Here is a 17,177-nt window from a genome sequence, read left to right as displayed (position 1 = left end):
ATTAACTTATTATTGGCGTTAGTAATTCTTAGCCTAAAACCAATGAGCTGAAATAAAATTTTTATGTATTTTCCAGGCACAAAGTATCATTTTTAGCACAATTATGAAGCGTAACTTCAAAGAAATTTGACTTAAAATTGGGGTTCTGTCTCTTTAAGAAGCTCTTACTCTTTCCAACACAACAATGTTTTTCCATGAAGCCTTTTGCAATATTTTTACCTGCGTTGGATTGAGAAGTAGCTCCTATGATGAGGTCAGCAGATCCATTGTTGCTGCCACTAGTCTGCAGGGACTGATTGGGGGAGGTGCAGGGGAAGGAATAACAACATTTTCCCCTTTAATGTCTCTGGTATAAAGATATTAAATTCCTTTATATACTTTATATGCCTTCATTTCTGTCAAAGACCTATAAAATTTTAAATCTGACATTTCATGTTATCAAGTGATTTATTACATTTTTAAGTGTTCAATGAATTACAAAAGCATTTCAATACTTTCTCCAAAGATATCCAGTTAAGCCCAAAATTATTCATACTCCTGGTGTATTACGAGTTAATATAATAATTTTACCAGAATGTTTATTCTGCCTGGAAGAAACATCAACATTGGAGTGGCTCAGTCAAAGCCTGAAAGAGAAACTCTGGAGATTAGGGTAATGGCAAGGAGGCCTTCCAACCTCTACATCAACCAGGAGTTTGAATCATTTTGGGATTAAATGTCCAGCAGAATAGTTTATGAAGATGAAGCTTTCCACTTTCTGAGACTCTCCCGCCAAACAATCCTTCCGCTCCCAGGTCATATGAGCTCTTGTGTCGGAGCGGAGAGAGGCATGATGGGAATGACGGTGGTCATTTGATCCGATGTATGCATCACATTAGCAAGAGCAGAGACACATGACCAGAAGTCAGCAGGGAGGAAAAGATACAGAGGATGATATTCAGTCATTTCCTAATGGGATAAAATGTTGGTTCACACAGACGATGTTCTTGTGAAGTGCTGCTATGGTTTTGGGAAAACTATCTTTATAATCCTGAATACGACAAAGAATTACTTGTTGCAGATCTGGTCAGCACTAAACATTCCTGAGAAACACACAGCTTGAGTCATTCTGCTAACAGACGTGTTTACAGGCTCAATTGGAGGCATTATGTTGGAGCTACTACTTGGATCATGACAAATATTTTCTCAAGTGGTTTCCTGGATCCTACAGAGAGCCTGCTTAGCTGATTCTGCTTCTAGCAGCCCAGCTCAGGGGATCCACACCAGTTTGGCTCCAGTAACCAGTGAGATCAGGCTTTCTCAACAACAGTTGGCCTTCTTCTTTTGTTTATGATTGGCTTCTGAGCTGTCTGTGATTCCTGTGTGCAACAGAAAAACACATCAGAAAATCTTAAAATGTCTCACAAATATCAAATGTAGCAAATCAAGAATTTGTTTTTCAGCAGTTGTATGCTGCATGCATATTAATGCCAGGTTACTGACAACAAATAGATGAAAAACACAATTAGCTGCACAGGAAACAGAAAGAATAATGGACGTTATTCAATAGACCAACAGAAGGTAATGCATGTATGTGAAGGGGAAGAAAATAATTTCAAACCTAAAATAATAGATCATTTCCAATCTGATGATTAATATTTCTTGAATTCCAATTTCATTTATCGTTTATTGTTGTTTTATTTTGAATATTTAAAATATCTTGCACTTTAGAGTTTAAAGTGGAAGATATAAACTTGCATTAGAACTAAGTATAATACAAGTTTGCTCTCTCAAAATGTCTGCTCTTTGAGTGTAATAGTTCCCACAAGTCTGAACCGGAAGTGATTCACACCACTGAATCGCCATCTTGGTAGGCAAGCTCAGCGTACATAGATGAACCATGACTTCAACACCAACCTAAATAAAGTATTCTGACTGTGCAAGAGAAATATAACAAAATTATCAGGATCGACCTGTATTGTTTATAGTCATCATAGCAACTCCATAGCAACAGCTATAGCTAAGGATACCTACCAAGATGGCTGCCGGCTACAAAGTTTCCAGAAGTGTGACGTCGCATGACAACTTTGTATTAGACCATTATCAATTTGTTACTGAAAATGGTCTCAAAGCAACAATATTGTCGTTTAGCACAATAATTACTGGGACAATTCATGGAGAAAGCCTTAAATCTGATTAAAAATCTGTATCAAGACATGAAAATTAACATTCACAGATGTTCTCTGTTTAATCTGACTGAGCTTAAGCTACTTTGCAAAGACAGTAAGTTTAGGCAAAAAGAGAGTTCTTGCAAGTACTGACACTGGGAGCGAAGACAGTTTTTGGAGATTTCGGTCAATTAATCTTTGAAAACAATGCGTCCTTTTTCTTCTGCTTCACAGTCAGGCACCACTTTCTGTTGGTCTGTCACATAAAATCCCAATAAAAGACACTCAAGCTTGTGGTCCTAATGTGACTTTTCCCCAGTTAGGACTTCATTAGCATTAAACTAATAATTCAAATCATTTCTTTTAGCTTTGGCATTTTAGCTGCATGAAAAGACATTTCTTTAAACTCTTCATGAGATAACAAACAGACAGCAGCAGCTAACTGTGTTGTAAATGACGAACTCACTGATTATGTCTTTGACGTGTCTCGACCCACTCCTCTCAAGCTCAGCCAAAACATTCGCCTCAAAAGTCAAAGAAGCCACACGAAGGAAAAGATTCCTGACTCCGTCTCCTGCAACAACAAAAAGGAATCAAATGTTTGTGAGCTAAAAAACAAATTCAGGCTTGCTGGTCTGACTGGAACTACTTTATTGCCCACCTGACTTTGCAGACACGGCCCAGTACTCTGCTTTGATTTCCTCTGATAGTCTGATAGCTTCCTGTTCTGTCTCAGACAACTGATCAGGAGACTAAAATAGAAAAATAAAACATCAATACTTACATCTTTCAAGACAAATAATCAACTCAGGATTGGCAGAACATTTAGTGTCTTAGTTCACCTGTGTTTTTCAGTTCATGATTCAGAAAAAGTCTTTACAGATTTATTTATTTTCATATCTATGAAAATAAATAAATCTGTAAAGGGGGCAACATTTACTTCAGAGCATTAAACTTATTTTAAAATTAAATTGAAGTTATAACTTATTTAGGAAAAAAGGTGCTCAAATCATTCTGGCTGTAAGTGAAAAGGTAATTCCCCCCCTAACATTGCTTTAAACTGTAATTAAGAAGCTCCTACTACTGGAGATGAATCTTTGCAATTCAGACTTTAACTAGACCCCGTAAAAGCATTTATCATACAAAACTCCCACGTTTGAAATACTTAACCCAGATGTGACGAGATACTTTACTTCTGAAAATTTTTTAAAAACAATCTCTCAACATTTTTCTAGAAAATGTGAGATGTGTGTTTGCCCATTTTTTTGCTTATTCAAAATGTAAACATTTGTCCAACTGATTATTTTATCTATAACACATATGCAACCTTCCAGACATATATCTGTTGCATATCAATTTTTGTGAAAGACATCAAACGAAATCATTTGCTCCATCTTGACTGATCTGTTAGCTAATCACACGGTTCAGCTGTAATCTCTGTTGGCAGTTTCTCTGTCATAGTTTCACCCACGCTCAGGTCTTTCTTGGTCCCGACAAGGAACAGTAAAACACTGGACGGGTCGTTTTCCTTCATGGCATCCTCCAGCCACTCTCTGCACACACAAATCCACAATTTTAGATGCAGAAAGAGAAGGAAATATTTTAAAACAATGTGATGCTGCATACCTGGCATGCGCTAATGAGTTCACACTGCTCAAGTCAAACACCACCATGATGGCTGGGGACACAGTTTGATTAGATGCAACTCAGATCAGTTTAAATCAGGATTATTGCAGCACTCACCTTGCGCTCCTCTGTAATATGTTGAGGCGATGCACTTGAAGCGCTCCTGACCTGCTGTATCCCACCTGGAAAACGTTAAACACTTTCAAAATAAAAGCACGCACACTGGCAGGTTATTACTGTAAATTTACACTAAATCAACACATTGAAGGGAACTGAGGTCCAACTCAACAGTCTAAATGGTTAGAATCTCATATTTATCTAATTCTAAAATAAAATAAAAGGGAGATCACAGATTTCTTTGTGATGCATGACACCAGATGTGGATAAATCTGTTGCCACTTCAGGACTTACAGCTGCAAACTGAAGGGAACGCCAAGCACCTCGAAGCGCTCCATCTCAAAGTCCACCCCGATGGTTGCTTTGTAGGTCCTGTCGAACGCTCCTCTGCAGAACCTGAAGAAGAAACCAGGAAAACTCAGAACTATGTAAATAAAAGCATTAAAAGCATTTGAGAATCGAAAACAAGCGATGAGTGTTTTTCTGTATCAACACATAATAATTTAGATTAATTAATGACATAGAGCACACAGTAAAGGGTAAAACAACGGTGATAAAACTATCCAGAACTGATTAAGTTATAAACGTTATGAGATTAAAGTCTCTCATTTCAGAAGAATGCTTATTACAGAGAACTTGCTTTAATTTCTGTAACATAAGTTTGAAAAATTGCTTAAAATTTACCATTTTTGAGGAAAAGCTGACTTTCAGAAGTTCACTTCTTCACATTTTTTCATTGGGATTTTATGTGACAGCCCAACACAAAGTGGTCCATAATGTTGACAGTTTTCTCCTTTTGTTTGGACTTAATGGTCCATCAGTATTTTTCCTTCCACTTTACATAAAATCTCAATATAATTCCTTGAAGTTTGTGGTGACAATTTGAGAAAAATGGATGGATGGATACAAAATATTTATTGTAATGGACTCTGTGTGATTATAAAGTAGTTTGTTCTGCAGCTGCGTAAACTTTGCCTCACCTGCTGATTAAACAGGTTTTCCCAACAGAAACGTCTCCCACCACGATGACTTTGGCGATATTAAAGCTGAAAGCAGAAAGCCAGAAGTGTCAGAAAATATGTTTAACTTTGTAAGCTTTGGGATTCTTACGTAAAAAAATTGAACTACAGAAAATGGAAAAGTTTGTCAAATCTAGAATATTTGCAATTCAATATTAATGAGTTCAGAATGAATTTGTGAAATCGTATTTCATGCAAATTGTTCCATAGAGGAACTTCTTAACACAAATTCTTTAGTTAATAGGACTCTGAAAAACGGTACAACTGCTTTAAAGGTGTAAATATTTCAAAGGACTGACATTAAATGTGTAATTAAGTCATATTTGTCTTATTTTCAAAAAATAAACACAAGCGTCTGCAATAACAACACTTCAAACAATTCATAAAAATTGTTGGACATTCGTCACATTTTGCTGATGTGTTTCTACGTTTATGTAAGAACATTTCATAACTGTTAACAGGAACCATGCACATGGTTTGATTTTACATTATGATGGAGGTTGATTTCACACAATCATCTAATATAATGCTGTATCTTCAGTAATTTTTTTGTCTCTTTTTTCCTAAAAAATAAAATCTTCAGCCTTCTCTTTTTTTAGGAATAATGTTGTCAGATATGGTCGGCTTCGCAGATGTCTATCAGCTGATCCCTGAGACAAACTTTAGCGTGACTTCACAGCCCAAACCAGAGCTAATTCATTTATCTTCAACACATATCTCAGTGTGGAGATTATAAAAACGGATCTTACCTCACGCCATCCGTCTTCTGAACCTGGCACGCAGCTCTCACCTGTGGGTGGAAACCGTCTTTGGTGTGCAGAGCTGCATTTGGACTAAAACACTAAAAACATATTAAACGGAAGAAAACTTTAGATTAAATGAAAATAGTTTTTCTGGCTGAAAATCAAGAGAAATGCTGATTCAATCTACACCCAAAGATTTCAGATTTGCGCTGAGATCAGGACTGAAGGCAACCTTCAACACGTTGAAGGCTGCGGTTGTAATGCGGCAAAATGTCAAAATGATAGATAAATACAGAAAACTAGTCAAAAGTAAATAATGACTTTAACCTCTGTTGTTTACTACCCCACTGTGTCTAAATCCCTTCTTAACTTATAACTACCTTTATCTAATTTGATAGAACTTCAGATCGTGTTTTTGCAGAAACGTGCAGGAAGTACATTCCCAGATTTAAGCTATCCCTCGGAATTAAGAGATTTTTGAATAATTCTTGTTTTTATGGAAGATTATTTATGTTTACCAACCTTTGGGAGGTGAGTGATGATTCGGTCCTTCTTCACAGGAGGCAACATGCTGCCAGAGTTACTTTAAAACCTAAAGAGAATCACTGCCACACTGTAAGAGACACATAAAGACATATTTTAGTGCAGGTAACATTGGCAGTTTGCTATGTTTAGACTCATTTCAGAAACCAAGCAAGAGCCACAGTTAAGGTCTTCACAGTTTGCCTGAAATACAAAATTAAAAGAAAATGTTCAATAATTTTAATTTGAATGGGATGGTGCATATTATTGAACTTAAAATATTTTTGAAATCTTACATTAATTTAAATAAATGGGCAGAATACATTTTAAATAAAAATGCCAGAAGCAAATTCTGTTGATCTGATTCTGAATGTTGTGCTCAGTAAATGTTAAAATATCAGGTTTTAGAACAAGAAGTCTACGAAGAGTCAGTTTGTTTTCAAATATTTTGACACATATACTGTATTATTCAATCAGAAAATATAATAAATCTGTTAAAAGATTAAATATGAATGTGCTAAAATACTATTGAATCACAAAGGATTCAGCCTTCTTGGGTTCATACCTGCTTTTATCTGAACTGAATCCCATTAACCTGAAGTGAAGTTCAGTTCAGTTTAATGTTCTTCATATTTTCTCTAAATCAAAAGATTGCAGAGAGGATCAAAATCAGCTCACTGGTCATGGGAAGCAACAAAGATCCACAGAAAGGCAATCACTAACAACTTGAGAAAACATGGAACATGAATGAAACCGGACATTTCTCTTTAATTACTAAAAAGATGGATGGAAACTGGGAGGCTGCCAGGAGCCCGACATTAACACTGAAGAATCTGCAGGAATTTCTGAAATATACTGTTTTCTCCGTGTGTTTAAGGAGAAAGTTTTTCACAACGAAACCATCACATGATGAGTTAAATCTCCTAAAACTCTCTGGAAGATGATGACGTTCTCTAAGTGGAGCTTTGGACCTCATTTTCTTAAAAAAGTAATGCATTCGACACAAAAACAAAACGTTCTCTCCAAAATATTTTAACGTTGTACATTTTGTGAAGTTTGGTGAAAATCATGAACAGCCAGTTTTGACCCAAAACTATCTGATAAAGTTCAAGAGGCATTTCTGATCGAAATCAACAAAAGATTGGATTCATGAGCAAAAAGTTTTTCATGGCTTAACCAGGGTGCAGAACTTAGTCCTGTGGATAATCCATGTGGTTGTGGATTATCCATGGTAGATCTGGACTTTTTGTAAGGTGTTCCAGCTACTTTATACTACTTTAATGATGTGCAGACTGATTTAGCCAGGTTGTTGCAATTTATATGTTTATAAAAACATAAAAACCTACATTCTTGTGGGTAATCGCTACAAGAGTGTTTTCTTTCCTTTCAAATAAACAAATAATGGCAATTGTATCCATTGTACATGCAAGGAAATTCAGCAAATTCAACAGAGTCAAAGCTTTCTAGCTGTTTTATTGGATCACCAGATTGGACAGCAAAAAATGAAAATCTCTACAGAACAAACCAAAAGGACCTTTGGATTGAAATGCCACAAAAAGAAAAAAAACTTTACCTGAAGCAGATTAAAAGGTGGTATTGTAAATGTGATATAACTCCAGAGATATATAGTAAAACAAAGCGCTCATAATGAAGAAGTCCGTCTCCAAAGACAACATTCCACACAGACAACCTGGTCATATAAAGACTGAACAGCAGCGAACTCTATAGGCGAGAAAGATGTGTAAACAGCGCCCCCTGGCGGCTTCTTACTTTTTTAACGCACACTATGAAAGTCACTCACAGTGTTTATTTTGTTCATATTTTTTTATTGTACTCTTCACAATTAAAGTGCATCTAGGAAGCAAAATGAAGCGAGATAAAGTAATCTAAAAAGGAATGAAAATCTGAAATTTGAACAGCAGCTTTTCAAAAACATTTTGAAATTTATATTTTCTATTAACTTTATCAGATAAAGTTTGTGTCTGAAATTGAGGTTGTCTGCTTACTTTGTTCCATAAAATATGCTCGTTTTAAGATAAAGAAAATAATCTCTTTTGGGGTTTCAGGTTTCGGTTGACGTCATCTTACCGCGACTGTCGAGGTTTATAAGGCACACCGACCTCCTGGTCTTTCCTTTCTGCTTCTGCTCTCTCTTGATGAACAGTGTCAGACGAGAGAAGTCTTTACTATTACAAGGTAGAACATTTTTCTAAATAAAATTCAAGACGCTTTAAAACCGCTGCGTGTCGCTTTAGCAGCAGGGTTATTGGATAAACGTCGTGTCTTTTGTTAGCTGCTGTAAAATGTAGCTTAATGGCCTCGGAGAGCCACGTGGTGGACGACGTTAGCACCAGATTTACTGCAATGACTTAAGATTAAATTCTTGAATTGCCCAAGTTTTCTACTCTAAATGAATGTTAATTCTCAGTTTGATTGCATCTTTTATGCTGCAAGTTATTAAAAGCTTCCTCTTCCTTTTAGGGACCATGACTCTAACTAACTCAACAGCCCCGTCATGTCTGGACCCAACTTCCTTCCTGAAAGGTAAATTAATACAAAATGCTTTCAGCTGTTTTAGTTAAACTTTGTCAGTGATGAAAACTGTGAATAGGAAGTGCCGTCTGATGCGACAACTGACGATGTTTCTGTCACTGTTCTGAGCTTCAAAGCCCAGATGGGTTTAGATTGTGCTGTTAACTATATCCGTTCAATAAATACACATTTTCCTTTACCAGATTTTTTACTTCCTGGAAGCTGAAGAGGACAGAGTTGGGATGAAGGTATGTTCTTCGTATGTAGTTTTAACTGATGTAAATCTTGTTGCTTTTGTTATGATGAAACTTTAACTAATACAGCTGGAATTACCGGCAGATTGTTCAGTGTTGATCACTTAGTTTCTGAGCGTTGATAAGCAGCAACTTATTTTATGCAGATTGACTAATTGATTGATCTTAGCTAATTTAACCTTTCGTTTCCATATTTTCTTTAAAGGTGCTAACATGGTGGCGAGTTGACTGAAATCTGGTTTCCCTCCAAAAAACATGGAGTCTGTCTTTTTAAGTGGATCTTGGTAAGTTTTAGGACATTTACAGCTTTTATTCATCGGATTAAATTTCCCTTTCTGTCATCAGATGGGTTAAAACATGCTGCATCTTAGTTTAATAGAATTAAATGGAGTAGAAATTGGCCTTGTTGGTCGGAGCCCTGTTACTGAGCATCATTTGATCGGTGATGAAAACCTGGAATAGGAAGTGCCGTCTGATGCGACAACTGACGATTTTTCTGATCCAACTTTCTGAGTCGTTTAAAATTTATCAGAATTTTCTGAGGAATATTTCTCCTCTAACTCTTGTTTTCTGTCCTGCAGATGATGCTGCCTCCTGAACACATGGATCAGAATGGAAGGTAGTCATTGTGTGTAAAATGTGTTTTACTTTGCTGTATTGTTGTGATGAAAGCTAAACTGAGAAATGCTGGAATTACCGGCAGATTGTACAGTGGTGACCCTTGGTTTTCTGAACATCTTGAGTCGCAGCGTCAAATCTTCCTTTGAGTTTTAGGGAGACTTAACTTTTTTCTTCTCTTCTCCCTATGTAAGGATCGGACATGGAGGCTATCACACTTTGTCCACGTCTCTGTGGTAAGAGATGTATATTTAATTCAATCACATGAAAGTGTCATGGTGAGATTACCAGTGAGAAATAGGAAAATGTCTTTGTACAGAAGGTTTCTCCTTCCAGGAATATTGAGTTTTTGCATCCTAAGTATTAAAGAGGCTAAAAACAACTTCCTGTTTTGATGCATCTGCTGTGGGATTCCTGCCTATCTGAAATCTAACTGATCTCCTTTTTCTCAGGTGATGGAGCAAGTGAAGTTTGGAGAAAAATACCCGACTACTCCTTTTGACATTAGCAAAACCTGATTCTACAGTCTGTCATCTGGGTTCTTGCTAATGCTAATTGACAGTATTGCTAATCCTTCTAGCTGTGTTGTATGGTGAACTGTCAGGAACATCTTGAATGCTAATATTTTTAGGTAATGAAATATGTGCTTCTTGATGTAGGTTGCTCATGTATAAGCCTGTACAGTCTGGATAAAATGCTGCATAATGAATAAATATAGAACGTGTTGCATATTAAAGATTCAACTGACTTGTCATTGTGGTCTGTTAATAAATCCATACCTTTTTAAAAAGTGTTGAAACTGAAGCTGTGATTAAATTACCACCATAACTGACACATATATTTTGGATATAAAACATTTTTCAAGCCTGAAAAAACAAAAAACCTTTAACTTTTGGAATAGTTCTAGTGCAAATATCACAGTACACTTGAAATAAGACTAACTTAAAAGTAACTTCAGCAACATATAGAGTCTTTTAAGTAAATTTAATAATTGGTGGAGAAACTTAAAACGTGAAACAAATCTGCCAATGGATCAAGTACTTTTCCATCAATACTAAGGAATTCATTTAAAACAAGCCTTTATATCTTGATATAAAAAGATACTTTAAAGTTTTTTCTTATTTCAGGTGTGCTAAAATTACTTGGTAAGATTGTTTTTCTGCAGTGCAATAATTGCACAGAACTCCACTGAGTTTCAGTTTCACTTTTTTCATGTGAATATCAAAACACAATAATTCAGGCAGCAGAAGGACCAGAAATTTAATTTATTAACCACAGAAGAGATAAAAAACTGAAACTTTTTCCAAAGTATCCATCCAGTTGCTTCAGCACCCTGGTAAAATATCTTAAACTTCTCTCATAGCTAATGGTGACCATTCTTATCAAGGAGAATAAAACAAAACTTTGTCATAAAAAGCACTACACATTTACTGGATTTCACCCAATGTGTACTGTTGGCTTGTTTTTTTTTTTACTGACCTGAGTTTATTTCAACCTGCATTTGGCCTGAAAACTCTTCTGCAACAATGTGTTTTCATGTGAAGGGGGATTTTCTTCCTTTTCACAGGGATATTTACTCATTTCTACAGTATTTTGGGAAGTTAAATAAAATGTGTTTAGATTGTGCTGAAATCTGCAGACTAGATGGTTCAAAAACACAATGAGTGATAAGAGTGTTTACTGAAACTTCTTTTTAAATGTTTTTTTGTGTGAAAACTCCACTACAACCTTATTCTAAACTTATGAACTCAGATGAAAGTCAAGTGAAACGCAGAGATGATGTTCTTGAGTTAAGCATGGTGTCAGTCCTCCTCCTTCTCGATGTAGGTCTTATTTGCAGAGCGGGCCATCTGTCGGGCCATGTAGCGATCTCGTGCTGAAGTCACAGTCTGTTCGGTGCTGCGCTTTGCAAACTTGTTTGCCTTTTCCTCTGCCTCCTCACCTTCTTTTTCACCTTCTTCTTTTTGCTTTGAGCCCTGTCTGGCTGATTCCACATCATCAGTATCTTCCTCATTCGCTCCTGCCTTTTCCCTCTCTGGCTCTTTCTTCCTTTCCTTCTCTTCCTCCTGATCTTTGTCCCTCCGTTTGTCTTCTTCTGAATTCCTCCTTTTATCCTTTTCGCCATTTTTCTCCCGCTCCCTCTCTCTCGGACTTCTCTCCCTTTTCCCGTGCCTTTCTTTAGGACTTCTTTCCCTCTTTACATGTCTTTCTTCCCTCTCTGAATCCCTTCTGCCTCTGCTTCTGTCATCGTCTCTACCTCTGTCTCTGTCCCTATCCTTCCGTCTGTCCCGGTCACTTCTTCTGTCTCCATGTCTGTCGTCCCTTTCCCTCCCATGGTGTCTGTCTCTGTCTCTGTCTCTCCCTCTGTGACTCTTCTTATGTCTGTCTCTGTCCCTCTCTGTTCCCTTCTCCTCTCCACTCCCGGATGAAGGTGACCTCTGCCTGTACTGACGATTTGAGTGAGCTGAGGCTCCACCTGGTTTATTAAATCCAGTCTTTGGCTTTTGGTCCTCCTCAGAGTCGCTGCCTGAACTGGGGATGTTCTCCTGGGCTGGAGGGGACGGAGCATGCGAGGTCCTCTCAGCTTCTTTTGAGGATTCTGAAGGTTGATTTCTGTGGATTGAAAAATACATTAAGAGAGATTAAGATTATCAGAAGCTTTAAAAATAATAGCGTTTTAATTTAACTTAAGCTAACTTGTTAGCTGAGCGATCTGGGATCTCCTCCTCTCCAACAGTCTGATTCAGCAGGTGCCGATAGAAGCCGCTCAGATCTTTCTGCTTCCTCACGTCCAGAGCAGCTAAATGGAAAAAACCCCCAAAACAAATATGTATAAATTATATAATCTCTTACATAAATTTGAAATACTGCTGTCCAAACCCTTTACAAATTTAACACTCGGGTGTTGTGTGTCATGCTAATCTTATAATGCAGGGAAACAGGAGGTGACAAAGCATCGATATCGGCCTTTCTAGACATTAAGATGACATTTAGAAAGCATTAGAGTATAAATGAATTAATTTTATTTACGTGGGGCACCAATAAAAAAGATTTTATTAAAAAGAAAAGAAAAAAACAGAATAAATGTTTGGGTTGTGCAACTGCAATAAAAGATTACATCAATTTAAGGCATTTAAATAACTTTATCTTTTTCACCTTTGGTGCTATTAAGTATAGGGGCTGCTGTACCTAGCTTGAACTACACTAAGAAACTTTGTTTCATTTAAACTCAAAACAATGTGATATAATAAGTGCAGTGTGAATGCAGATGGAATGCATTAGTCCAACCTTCTATCTCTGCCTGTCTTCTCTCTCTCTCCTCTTCCTCCTTCTGCTCCTCCAGCTTCTTCTTGTAGGCCGAGGTTACGTAGGCCTCTTTATCAGCAAACTTCTCCCCCTCTGCCTCCCTCTCCTTCTGAATCTTCCGCTCATCTCTCCGCTCTTGTTCTTTCTTTCGCTCCTCCACCGCTTTCATTAATTGGTGGATATATTTAGGCTGTAACAAGACAAAAAAGATTTGCTCTTAAGGCTTGTGTTTACTTTTTTATTCAGCCACACTGAAATGAGAGAACCGTTATAATCAGAGCAGCTACATGCATCGGACAGCGTTTAGCATAAGAGAATTTACCCTTTTGTCAGCTCCTGTCAGGACTTTCTTGCTGCTCTCGAGTTTTTGCTTTTGCATGTCATCGTAGACCGCGTCGTAGTCGTAAACGGTGCTGTCCTGCTCCAGGGCCTTCTGCATCTCTAAACGAGTCTTTGAAAAAAAAGAGGGAAGAAAGAAAAATGGACAGACTCCAGAACAATAGCAAATCGCAGAGAAATGACACTTAACAAAACCAACAAATATTTTATTTCTCCCACCTGTTTCATCATCTTCTTCTTGATAGCCTCTTTCTGTAGAGTCTCTCCAACTGATGTCTGAAGAATGAAACATGACATTTGGTGTTTGGTAGAAATTAATTAAGTTTTCCAAAACATTGGCTACCGACACACAGTAAGCTCAAAAGTTTACTCACTTCGTCATCTGAGTCATCTCCAAAAACCGAGGGTTTTGGCAGAATTGGGTTTTTTGAGCCTCCTTTCTTCTGGGGCAAGATAAGTCCATACCTGAAGAACAACAACAGCGTTCATTAAACTCTGTCTGGTGGTATGTGTTTACACTAAGTGTTAATTATAAAACAACAACTGGTATTAAGAAAAGACAACGATCTTAGGTGTTGTAAGCAGCATACTTATTGCAAACACTGCTTTCTTCATGAAGAACTCAAAGATTATAGTTAGGAGAAACAGCATCATGGGCTGAGTAATAATCTACGTCTTTGTGACAATATTTTCAAGTTTTAAACAGAAGAACTTTGCAGTTCAGTTTTGCAGCTATGAGGCACTGCTCACTAAAAACGTGAAGATATAATCCAAAAACAATGTGCATTTTTGTGTGTTAATATTAAGGAATTGGGATAAATTGGCACCAGGGGAATGAATATAAACGAACTACAAATGCACACAAACAGATGTACTAGAAGATATTTCCGTTCATTAGTTAAAACTATAAGCAATTTGCAAAACAACTAACGAAATGTTCAAGCACACACTGGCGAACATCATGCTAAACACAAACGTGTCAAAGATTTGTGTTTTGGACTCGATTTGTGGCAAAATTGCATCGCTTCAGAGTATAAATGGGATGCTAGTAGATGCCAAGATTGACTAACGCTCTCCGATAACATTCACGAGTTGGGTTAAAGTTAAAGGTTACCTTTTAACCAGTTTAAAAAGAAATACACTTTTATAAAAACTGAAGTTAAAAAAGTCATAATAAACGAAAGCTACCTCTCTGGTGTAGGTTAGCATAACGTTAACTGTTTTCAAACAGCAGCAATACAAATCTGCCATTTTTAATAATTCAGTGAGTCCTATATTAACATTATAAGGCCAATAATATCAGATATAACACCAAACTGTTTTATTCTAAACCAGAAAAAACATTCACTCATAGCTTTAGCCTTGTTAGCTTGTTTGTAACTTACTGTTTTGTAGGGAGCGCCATCTTTGCCCTGCTGACTGCGATCGTGCGCAGCAGATTCGACACACAAATATCACAAAAGTTTTCACTGCACAAACTAAAAAAGCTATAAAGCATATATTTTAAAATATGAACACAACCACTTCAAACACGAGGTGTATTTTTAGCAATATATTTCTCTAGTTAAAATAGATGAAAATAGATTTCGGAGTAGTTTGAAATTAGAAAATTCCAACAGAAATGTCCATTAGTCATTCATTTATGATTTTTTTTTTTTTTGTCTTAATGTTTTAAAAAGATTTATACGTCATATAAATCTCAGTATTGTACAGCGTTTTAACAACTTAGTTCAGGTGTTACACCTGCTTCTGCCAATAGAGAGCGTTATTGCACCAAAGTAATAATATGTTAATTTAAACAGTATAATGATGTTTAGATCCAATCATAATGGTACTTCTGTCTAAGTATGACAATTTCTTTACATTAAAAAGATTTGTTCGGCATGTGAGAGTTCAGGTGTTTTCTGAGGCTTTTCGTTGCTTATTGTGTGGACACTCAATACTCCTCTAAGCCGATACATTTTACTTGAGTTCACATTCAATCAATTATCTAATGTGTTCAAATGATGCATGTTTGTCAGATTAAAAGTACATTTTGAAAATAACATTTGAGCTGGTATTTAGCAAATATTTCAATAAGGTCACATTTCGGTACTTTTTATATTGTACAGAATAACAAAATGTCAAGCTTTCATAGTTCAAGTGGAAAATAATCGTAATTAACAGAAACTAAGGCTTGAAAACATCAACTTGTGCATAATTAATCTCAGTAATCTGTTTCACTTGCTGAATTGTGCTACCAAAATAGCAAACATTTCAATAACATTCTAATTTATTATGCATGACTATAATGATTGGTAAGAAGAAAATAACTGCTGAAAAAATGCTATTTGGTGCCCTGTTTGTAGTTTGCCACAGCCAAATAAGGGACACAGCAACCAATTGGAAGAAGTTCGTCTTTCAGCAGAAAACTAAACATACAGCCAGAATGATTAGATCACAATACGTCCATGTGTTTTGAGGGGCCCAGTCAAAGTCCAAATCTGCATGGGGTGTACATTAAATGTGATGAATATGAGACTGTTTTCATGAATTCATTTAAAATTAATTAAATTTATCTTAAAGTACTATTACTTGATATTTTTTAGGACACAAATGTACTGCATAATTTATGTGCTTTTGACTATTAATTCCGTTTTTATTTTTTGTTGTGTGGTGCTGCCATTACTTGTTTGGACATAGTGGAGATTCAAACTATATCCAACAGAAATAAATGGCTTAGCTGTTATTAATTCTTCAAGTAGTTCAATGTCTCATATCTATGCTTTTATTTTGAAGGTCTTTTAAAAGTTATTTTGAAGGAGGTTTGTTCCGTTTATTTTCTTCTTCTTGACGTTCGTCAGCTGACCTGTTTTCTGTTTACTGTTGAGGCCGGTGCCGCAGTCATTGATGATGTGAGTAGTGGTATTAGTCATGTGACATGACAGTTGTTTAGCAGCTGGTATATTTCTATATTTTGTTAATGTCTGTTTTATTCTTAATGTGGTTGACTTTTATTAAAACTATCTAGCATTTAACCGTTAGTTTTTGAGCTTTGACCAGTTAGAGCTAGATTGATTCCAAGTTTTGTATCATTTAAATTTAAACAGCCCTTATCTCAGAGGGAATTACCGTAATGCTGGTGAGCTGTTATATTTAAATTTTTTGCAACAGTAATTTTTAACCTTTATTTATTATTTCTGTATTTTCAGAAACTGCTTCAATTTATTTGCACCACTGACATAATTCTTCAGTAAGCCTATTTAAACACCTGATGACCAGCATGCTTTCTGACCGTAGCCCTGTAGTGGTCAGTTAACAAAATCCAGCAACAGAGGTCAAAATCCTTAACACTAGCAAATTAAAATGTTGATTCTAACAATCCTGCTAAATCCAGTTAGGTTTATCAAGTTAAGATGGCCACAGGTGTTACTGAACATGCATGGAGCCAATGGTTTTTTGGTGTTTCAAATACAATAATTAATATTAAATAGGAGGCCCAGGGATACAGTATATCTGTGAAAATGCTGTAAAAATTAAAAGTGATTTTGCTACCATTGTCAGAGTAGAGCAGCATGAGCAATAACAGCATCTGCGGACAGAAACGTTACACGGTTTCATTGCTGTCTCGCCTCTGTTTCTGTAAGTGGTAAGCCATTATGTTGGGGCAGATCCCCAGAGCTCATGGCTCACCTATGATTAAACCTGTGGTTTCATATTCCCACAGCTTCCTCTGAATGAGTCTAAATCCAAAGACTATTATCTCTGTCGTAATCTGCATCTCATCTCCTTTCTGCAGTTACTGCTAATCCCTCTGGTACAAATAGAACAGCCAAAGCAGCCTGACACATGAATGAAAAGAGTGCTGATAGAGGGAGCTCAGATGTGAATGACTAAAACAACACGCAGGCAGTCATAAAGACAAAGGACGTTAAAAGAAGGGACAAAAATGAGATATAAAAATTCCTCCTCATG

The 17,177-nt window shown here is 36.6% G+C and overlaps 2 protein-coding genes, 1 long non-coding RNA gene and 4 other non-coding genes across 8 annotated transcripts; 5 read left to right on the top strand and 2 right to left on the bottom strand.

Moving 5' to 3' along the window:
• Positions 1 to 423: 423 nt before the first annotated feature.
• On the bottom strand, positions 424 to 7,885 carry rab34b (RAB34, member RAS oncogene family b). Of its 2 annotated transcripts, none has more exons than XM_032576028.1 (11): positions 7,748 to 7,885; positions 6,175 to 6,265; positions 5,659 to 5,750; positions 4,871 to 4,936; positions 4,185 to 4,286; positions 3,891 to 3,955; positions 3,774 to 3,825; positions 3,619 to 3,700; positions 2,809 to 2,899; positions 2,614 to 2,721; positions 424 to 1,358 (listed from the first exon to the last, which is right to left on the bottom strand). In XM_032576028.1, exons 2-11 carry the CDS (start codon positions 6,220 to 6,222, stop codon positions 1,300 to 1,302), a joined length of 765 nt encoding a protein of 254 aa, XP_032431919.1. In that variant the 5' UTR covers positions 6,223 to 6,265; positions 7,748 to 7,885; the 3' UTR covers positions 424 to 1,299. The 2 variants fall into 2 exon arrangements, with proteins under 2 accessions (XP_032431919.1, XP_032431920.1); XM_032576029.1 differs by lacking the exon at positions 7,748 to 7,885 and adding an exon at positions 6,740 to 6,819.
• Positions 7,886 to 8,257: 372 nt separating this feature from the next.
• LOC116727852 (uncharacterized) lies at positions 8,258 to 10,332 on the top strand. Its single transcript, XR_004340870.1, has 7 exons — positions 8,258 to 8,370; positions 8,656 to 8,718; positions 8,910 to 8,954; positions 9,166 to 9,244; positions 9,542 to 9,579; positions 9,773 to 9,814; positions 10,031 to 10,332. It is a non-coding gene; the product is annotated as an uncharacterized LOC116727852 (long non-coding RNA).
• On the top strand, positions 8,762 to 8,836 carry LOC116729044 (small nucleolar RNA SNORD49). Its single transcript, XR_004341065.1, has one exon. It is a non-coding gene; the product is annotated as a small nucleolar RNA SNORD49 (small nucleolar RNA).
• LOC116729040 (small nucleolar RNA SNORD65) lies at positions 9,004 to 9,077 on the top strand. The gene has a single exon (XR_004341061.1). It is a non-coding gene; the product is annotated as a small nucleolar RNA SNORD65 (small nucleolar RNA).
• LOC116729035 (small nucleolar RNA SNORD49) lies at positions 9,399 to 9,475 on the top strand. The gene has a single exon (XR_004341057.1). It is a non-coding gene; the product is annotated as a small nucleolar RNA SNORD49 (small nucleolar RNA).
• LOC116729039 (small nucleolar RNA SNORD65) lies at positions 9,621 to 9,695 on the top strand. Its single transcript, XR_004341060.1, has one exon. It is a non-coding gene; the product is annotated as a small nucleolar RNA SNORD65 (small nucleolar RNA).
• Positions 10,333 to 10,824: 492 nt separating the features above from the next.
• On the bottom strand, positions 10,825 to 14,697 carry nsrp1 (nuclear speckle splicing regulatory protein 1). The gene is made up of 7 exons (XM_032575471.1): positions 14,609 to 14,697; positions 13,598 to 13,688; positions 13,443 to 13,499; positions 13,207 to 13,335; positions 12,867 to 13,074; positions 12,276 to 12,378; positions 10,825 to 12,191 (listed from the first exon to the last, which is right to left on the bottom strand). Exons 1-7 carry the CDS (start codon positions 14,626 to 14,628, stop codon positions 11,381 to 11,383), a joined length of 1,419 nt encoding a protein of 472 aa, XP_032431362.1. The 5' UTR covers positions 14,629 to 14,697; the 3' UTR covers positions 10,825 to 11,380.
• Positions 14,698 to 17,177: the final 2,480 nt, after the last annotated feature.

Source organism: Xiphophorus hellerii, chromosome 11 (genome assembly GCF_003331165.1).
Source record: "Xiphophorus hellerii strain 12219 chromosome 11, Xiphophorus_hellerii-4.1, whole genome shotgun sequence".
NCBI lineage: Eukaryota > Metazoa > Chordata > Actinopteri > Cyprinodontiformes > Poeciliidae > Xiphophorus > Xiphophorus hellerii.
The sequence above is the reverse complement of the archived record's forward strand: the minus strand, read 5'-3'. Positions and strand labels throughout refer to the sequence as shown.

Bases quoted from the DNA above. Each gene is read 5' to 3' on its own strand.
- rab34b (XM_032576028.1), bottom strand. From the start codon at position 6,222: ATGTTGCCTCCTGTGAAGAAGGACCGAATCATCACTCACCTCCCAAAG. The intron at 4,937-5,658 runs GTAAGATCCGTT...TTCTGCTTTCAG, and splicing joins CAGAAGACGGATGGCGTGAG to CTTTAATATCGCCAAAGTCA. The intron at 2,722-2,808 runs GTGGGCAATAAA...TTGTTGTTGCAG, and splicing joins GGCCGTGTCTGCAAAGTCAG to GAGACGGAGTCAGGAATCTT.
- nsrp1 (XM_032575471.1), bottom strand. From the start codon at position 14,628: ATGGCGCTCCCTACAAAACA. The intron at 13,336-13,442 runs GTGGGAGAAATA...TTTTTTTCAAAG, and splicing joins AGAAGAAGATGATGAAACAG to ACTCGTTTAGAGATGCAGAA. The intron at 12,379-12,866 runs GTTGGACTAATG...TTTTCCATTTAG, and splicing joins AAGACAGGCAGAGATAGAAG to CTGCTCTGGACGTGAGGAAG.